Source organism: Lissotriton helveticus, chromosome 10 (assembly GCF_964261635.1).
Source record: "Lissotriton helveticus chromosome 10, aLisHel1.1, whole genome shotgun sequence".
Taxonomy (NCBI): Eukaryota; Metazoa; Chordata; class Amphibia; order Caudata; family Salamandridae; genus Lissotriton; species Lissotriton helveticus.
The window spans coordinates 309,102,651-309,109,317 of record NC_136071.1 but is presented as its reverse complement, the minus strand read 5'-3'; the positions used below and the strand labels follow the sequence as shown (position 1 = coordinate 309,109,317).

Here is a 6,667-nt window from a genome sequence, read left to right as displayed (position 1 = left end):
CGCCTTTGCCGGCGGGGGGCCCTCCATGTTTATGGATCAATGGGCAGTGTTACCTGCTCTCACCGGCCGTGTCGGGGCCTGTCTCTGCCCCCCCCCACGTTGTTGGCCCCCCTCACTCGGTTCTCATTGATGCTGGGCACTCCCGGGTTGCGATGCCTTTGCGCCCCCCCCCTGAGGCCCCGCCCCCGGCTCCTGCTGTGGTCCAGGTGGGTGCTACACATGCCACGCCGCATCCCACGGCCCCCGAGGCTGTTGTAACTGGTGCTCCTTGCCCCCGGCCCCCCCCACCCCTAAGTCCATGACCTTGGGGGGTAAGGGCATGCTGCGCAAAGGGGCGCCCCCGGCCACTGGTCAGTCTCTGTTCCCGGTCCCCAGGGGCTGCCCGGGTGGGCTTCTGGGTGGTCCTGAGGCTGGGTCGGTGGGTGGATTTGGGCTGGCGTCGGGGGGTGAGTGCGGTTCTCATGTTGGGGGTGATGTTTTAGGGGCTGTTTCCTCGTCTGGCTCGAGCGGCCGCAGTTTTCACTCTGCGCCTTCGGCTGGGCGGCTGTTGGCTGTTTCTACGGGCCCGGGAACTGTCCACACGGCTGTTTCCAGTGGTGGGCTTACAGGGGGGCTGTCTGGAGCGGACGGCTCTTCTACAGCTTTCAGTGCACATAGCTTTCAAAACATCGACTGGCAATTTTATGATGGGGGTATTGGTGATGGGGCTATGCCCAGTGGGAGTGAACAGGTTGCATTTTCTGATGAAGCTTTCTGTGGGAGTTTTCGTGATGATGATTTGGAAGAAGGGGAATTGAGAGAGACAGATGTTGGGTTTTTGGCAGCACGGGCCCAGGGGGGTGGGTTAGGGCAACCCGCTGTTTCTCGTGTTTTGCAGGAGTCTCGAGCGGACCTTGCGGGTGTACGAGGGGCAGTGTGGTCTGGACCTTCTCAGCGGGATCGTGGGGCCGTCGCCCAGCAGTCGGAGCAGTTACCGAGAGGTAAGAATGGGTGGTGGTCAGTGTGGCAACCTAGGGAGAGTCTCCCGGTTAAGAGTACAAGATCTGTTGGTACGGGTGATGGGGTTGTGGTTGAGCGAGTCGCTCTGGCACCGAGGCTTGAGCGGCCCGTAATTTCAAATGTGCAACCTAGGGAGAGTCTCCCTGTTAAGAGTACGAGATCTTGTGGTACGGGTGATGGGGTTGTGGTTGAGCGAGTCGCTCTGGCACCGAGGCTTGAGCGGCCCGTAATTTCGAATGTTTCTACTGTACAAGTGGCAAAAGAAGTTTCTATATCGGGGGATGGCGGGGTGGCTGCCACTCGGGTAGCGGAGGATAGTATCCTACCGAAAAAGTTGCCTTATTCTGGGGTGGGGATGCCCTTGGGGTCCCATTTGTCCGAAAAAACGAAGACTCTGATCTGGTCTGGGGCTTTTGTGGATGTTTTTCGACTTCTCCACAGGGATGTCCAGGCAAAAGAAGGGTCGAAAGAGGAGGAATTAGAATTGGCTCGGAGGCCTCGTGTTCCGAGGTCTATAGAGAACTGGACTTCGGCCTTTCTCATTTATGCCAGCGTTTATTGTCAACGTCATCCTGAGAAAGCAATAGACATGTTTAAATATGCAGATGTCATCCGCAAGGCTCACAGTTATTTTGGCGGCTTTGCTTGGTTGTCCTACGATGACGAATTTAGGGCGCGCATGGCCGCTTTCCCTGAGCGTTCGTGGGGTGCGGTTGACTCTGAGTTATGGTTGCAATGGATGGCATCGGCAAACCCTCCTGCTACGACCCACACAGCTAGCGGGCAGCCTGTGTTTTATCGGCCCTTTTCAGCTCGCCCCGCTCAATCTGGGGCGGGGGTTTGGGGCAGAGGTCAATCAGCCGCTTCCGGCACTTGCTGGCATTTTAACAGGGGTTCCTGTAACAGACCCGCTTGCAGGTATAAACATGAGTGTTCGCAGTGTGGAGGGAAGCATGCCCTCACCCAGTGTTTTCCCGGCCAGAGATGGGGTGATCAGGGACGGGGTTCTGGGGGCAGGGGGCAGCAACATCAGTCTGTTTACAAGGGCCCCTACTCCTATTAGGCAGGAGGTTCTCGATCTCTGGCTGGTGGATTATCCGGATTTTGAGGCCGCTAAGATTTTGTCTTGGGGTTTCAAAATTGGGTTTCGGATTGGGTATCAGGGACCCAGGGTGGGCAGGTGGTCGGACAATTTGAAGTCTGCGAAGGAGAGTCCACATGTGGTGCGGAAGAAACTGGATGCAGAGCTTGCGGCTGGTAGGATTGCTGGTCCTTTTGTGGATTGTCCCCTGCCTGACTTGATTGTATCACCCCTGGGTGTGGTGCCCAAGAAGGCGGAAGGGGAGTTTCGTCTTATCCATCACCTGTCCTGGCCCGAGGGTTCATCAATCAATGACTTTATTGATCCAGCTGACTCAACTGTCAATTATGCTTCGGTGGACGATGCCTTGCGGCTCGTGCGCACGGCTGGTGTTGGGGCTTTGCTGGCGAAGAGCGACATTCAGTCGGCTTTCCGGCTATTGCCCATTCATCCTTGGGATTTCAGTCTGTTAGGAATGCATTTTGATGGTAGTTTCTACGTGGATCGGGTGTTGCCCATGGGCTGTTCAGTGTCATGCTCCCTGTTTGAAACTTTCAGTACCTTCCTACAGTGGCGATTCACTTTTGTTAGTGGCCACGCGTTGGTCTGTCATTACCTTGATGATTTTCTTTTCATTGGGGAGGGTTGCTCTGGGCAGTGTCAGTCGGCTTTGAACATCTTTCAGGCTCTAGCGGAGGAATTGGGTGTCCCCTTGGCGCCGGACAAGACAGAGGGTCCCTGTACGTCCCTGACTTTTTTGGGGATCGAAATTGATACTCTGTCTATGATGGCGAGACTGCCTGTGGCTAAAGTGAAGGAAATGTCTGCTTTCATACATCTGGTGTTGGGGGAGCGGAAAGTGGTTTTGAAAACTGTTCAGAAGTTGTTGGGTTATCTCAATTTTGCTTGCCGGGTTGTTCGGGCGGGCAGGACGTTCTGCAGACGTCTGGGTCTGTCCATGTCCGGAGCAAGCCTTCCCCATCATAGGGTGCGCATTACCACCGCTGTGCGTGCCGATTTGACTGTCTGGCTTCGTTTTCTGCAAGACTTTAATGGCGTGTCCTTGTTTTTTGCGGATGAGGACATGGTGTGGCAAGTACAGTTGTTCACTGATGCGTCAGGGGCTCACGGATTCGGAATATTTTGGGAAGGTCGATGGTGCGCGGCCGGCTGGCCGGCGCACTGGAAGGATCAGGGTCGCAGCATTGCGTTTCTGGAGCTCTTCCCGCTGCTGGTTGCTTTGCACCTATGGGGGGATGAGTTTCAGAATCGTTCCGTCTTGTTTCACGTGGACAATTTGGCTGTAGTACACCTTGTCAATCACCAAAAGGCTCGCGATTTGCGGGTTTTGCGGCTCCTGCGCGCATTCATGCTGCGGTGTCTGCAACTGAATATTGTCTTTAAAGCGCGGCATGTTCCTGGTACTTCTAATTGCATCGCTGACTCTTTGTCTCGCTTTCAGTGGTCCGAGTTCCGCAAGTTAGCTCCTGGGGCGGACCTGGCACCAACAGCGATCCCACAGTACGTATGGGACCTGGGGGATTGAGGGTTCACCACTTGGTGGAAAATTCTGTGGCTGAATCCACCAGGCGGGGTTATGTGAAAGCCTGGTCTGAGTTTCTGCAGTTTTGTAAGGTTTCGATGGGGCCGTTCAGGGCTGGTTGGTCTGATGAACAATGCATCTTGCAGTTTGTTTTACATCTGGCGGACAAAGGCCTGTCGCCCACTACCATTTCGGGTAAATTGGCTGGGGTTTCTTTTTATGGACAGCTTTGGTGGGGGAGGGATCCGGTTGGGGGGGTGTTGGTTCGTAAATTGTTGAAAGGTTTGGCCAGGCTCCGGGCTGGGGGTCAGCAGCTCCGGCAGCCTGTGACGTTTGAATTGCTCCAGTTGATGTTGCTGGAACTGGAGGTGTGTTGTCATGATGCTTTTGAGTGTGCCAAATTTCGTTTGTGTTTTGTGTGGTTTTTCTTTGGGGCATTTCGGGCATCAGAGTTGCTGGGGTTGCGGGGCAGGGTAGGTATGACCAGCGGTGAGGTGGTGTTGGAAAGTGACAGAGTGCGACTTTGGCTGCGGGCATCCAAAACCGACCAGATGGGGAGGGGTAAGTGGGTGTTCCTTGGTAGGAGTGGGGTCTCTGCATGTTGCCCGGTTGGGGAATGGGAAGTGTTTGTGTCCTCTCCGCATTTTCTCCAGGGGTCCATATTTTGTCATGCGGATGGTAGTCCCATAGTTGCATCTCAATTGTTGGCTGTATTACGCAAGGTCTTGCTGCGTTTGGGGAAGGACCCTGTTCAGTTTGGTACCCATTCCTTCAGAATTGGTGCGGCGACGGAGGCCGCCCGCCTGGGGTGGGACTGGTCCCAGATCAGACGCATTGGTCGTTGGCGTTCCAAGTGTTGTGAAAAGTATGTGAGGAAATAGTGCATTTTTGGCTGGTCTAACATTTCTTTCTCTCCTAGGTCCCTGGCTATCAGTCGCCGGATGCAAAAGGAGGGTGTGGATACTGGGGCACTCTTTCATTAAAAGAGCAGCTTTAGCCGCTGCCAGCCAGCTTTGTGGGAGATCGCTTGGTCTGAACAGTATGACACATGAAGTCTCATGGCATGGAACAGGGGGAATGCGCTGGGGTGGGCTTTTTCCCGCCTTGGCTGCTTTGGTTTCGCAGTGTTTGGGGGGCCCTCCGGATCTCCTGGTGCTACATTTGGGAGAGAATGACTTGGTTTCTCTCTCTGGGCTGACCTTGTTAAAATTAATGAAGCAGGACCTGGAAATCATCCGAACCACATGGGAGAGCACCATGCTCATATGGACTGAGTTTGTGCCCCGTTTGCACTGGCGTGGGGCACGGACCCATTCTGCCCTGGAAAAGGCTAGACGGAAAGTGAACAGGACAATGCGCCTTTTTTGTCAACATTGGGGGATATACAGTTTGAACCATTATCATTTACAAGTATCTGAACATCATTTATTTTGTGAGGACGGTGTGCATCTCTCAGCTTTGGGCCTCTCTTTTTACCTCCTTGAACTCAGGGACTTGATTAGCAAGGTTCTTCAAGTACAGTTGTGGTGTGCTCCTTCCTTTCCTTTAGGTGGGGCAGGAAAACGCTAAAGGTTTTCCTGGGTGGCGGGTTTTTGTTAGTGGGGGTGGGCAGCCTGGAGCGGGTTGGCCATCCTGAAGGGTAGCGTTGGGTAGGCTAGGGTTAGTAGGCAGGAGTTTGTTCGGGGTTTTGGGATTTAGGTTTCGTAGGCTCACTGTAGAGTTGAATTATGTAAATAATAAATAAATAATGAATATGTTTATGATATTGATGATGCACCTGTCCTAAAATAAAAGTGGCCTTTCTTGCTCCTAAAAGAAGGTGTGGACAATGTTTTCTTGCGCGAGGGGGGACCCAGGGAGAGCCAGGCGCGAGCCGGTCTCTCCCTGGGCAGGTTCGCGCGAGGAACATTCAACAGGTGGGGGGCTGATTAGCAGAGAGGGAAAAGGGGAAGTCAGGCGGGGATTAGTAACTGCGTGGCGGGAGGCGTGAAGGGAGGTTGTTTTGCCCCACCCACCCTCCCTCTTTTTTCTTTTTCTTTATTTATTTCTGGGCTTGTTATTTTGCGGTGCTCTAGGCACTGTTTAGTTTAGGTAGGTTTGCCACTGTTAGGATGGGTGCCTTTGTTCTTTTGTAGGCGGGTTTTTGTTAGTGGGGGTGGGCAGCCTGGAGCGGGTTGGCCATCCTGAAGGGTAGCGTTGGGTAGGCTAGGGTTAGTAGGCAGGAGTTTGTTCGGGGTTTTGGGATTTAGGTTTCGTAGGCTCACTGTAGAGTTGAATTATGTAAATAATAAATAAATAATGAATATGTTTATGATATTGATGATGCACCTGTCCTAAAATAAAAGTGGCCTTTCTTGCTCCTAAAAGAAGGTGTGGACAATGTTTTCTTGCGCGAATGTATTTCTCCTGTCAGCTTTCTCCTTTTCTTTCTGTTTTCTTATCTTTCTATTTCTCCTTTTTCCCTTTTTGCCTTCCTATCTATTCCTCTAGGTCACAGACTGAAGATAGAAAATGAATGCCGGTGACCACTTTCTTCAAGTACGCACATATTAATGACTAAATACACTAGACACCTATCACAGTATAATGACATGGGTGTTCAACTGTAACAAACCTTAAAGTTAGCTACACTCAGCAGGAAAAGACGCGAGAAGCACCACCGTCCACTCTGTGGAGGAAAGTGTCCTGCACAACAGATCTGTTTCTTCACCCCGGGTGAACAAGAAAATAGACTGCAGGCCTCGCAAAACGTATTTTTCTTCAACAAACAGCTGGCTACAAGTACACTGGGTGAAACTGTTCCAACACTACGTAACTGCTTCTTTTTTCCAAAACATCCAACCTACTTCGCAAAAAAAAAAATCAAATTTTATATCAAGAAAAACAAACCTGTGCGTTCCCCGCAGGGCACCGTGCTTGACATGCTCTCTCTTGCCCATGTCTTAATTCGAAGTATTTAAAACACGTTAACTCGCAGTTTTCTGAATGGCACGTGGTCTTTGACGTGAGAGCCTTCCAGGGAACATTCCAAGGGGAGCTGAAAC

General features: G+C 52.3%; 1 protein-coding gene across 1 annotated transcript; it reads left to right on the top strand.

Annotated features, from left to right (window-relative positions):
- The first annotated feature begins 420 nt into the window (after positions 1-420).
- On the top strand, positions 421-5,496 carry LOC144785181 (uncharacterized). The gene is made up of 2 exons (XM_078664237.1): positions 421-980; positions 4,543-5,496. The coding sequence occupies exons 1-2, from the start codon at positions 710-712 to the stop codon at positions 5,190-5,192; spliced, it is 921 nt and encodes a 306-aa protein (XP_078520363.1). The 5' UTR covers positions 421-709; the 3' UTR covers positions 5,193-5,496.
- The last annotated feature ends 1,171 nt before the right edge of the window (positions 5,497-6,667 follow it).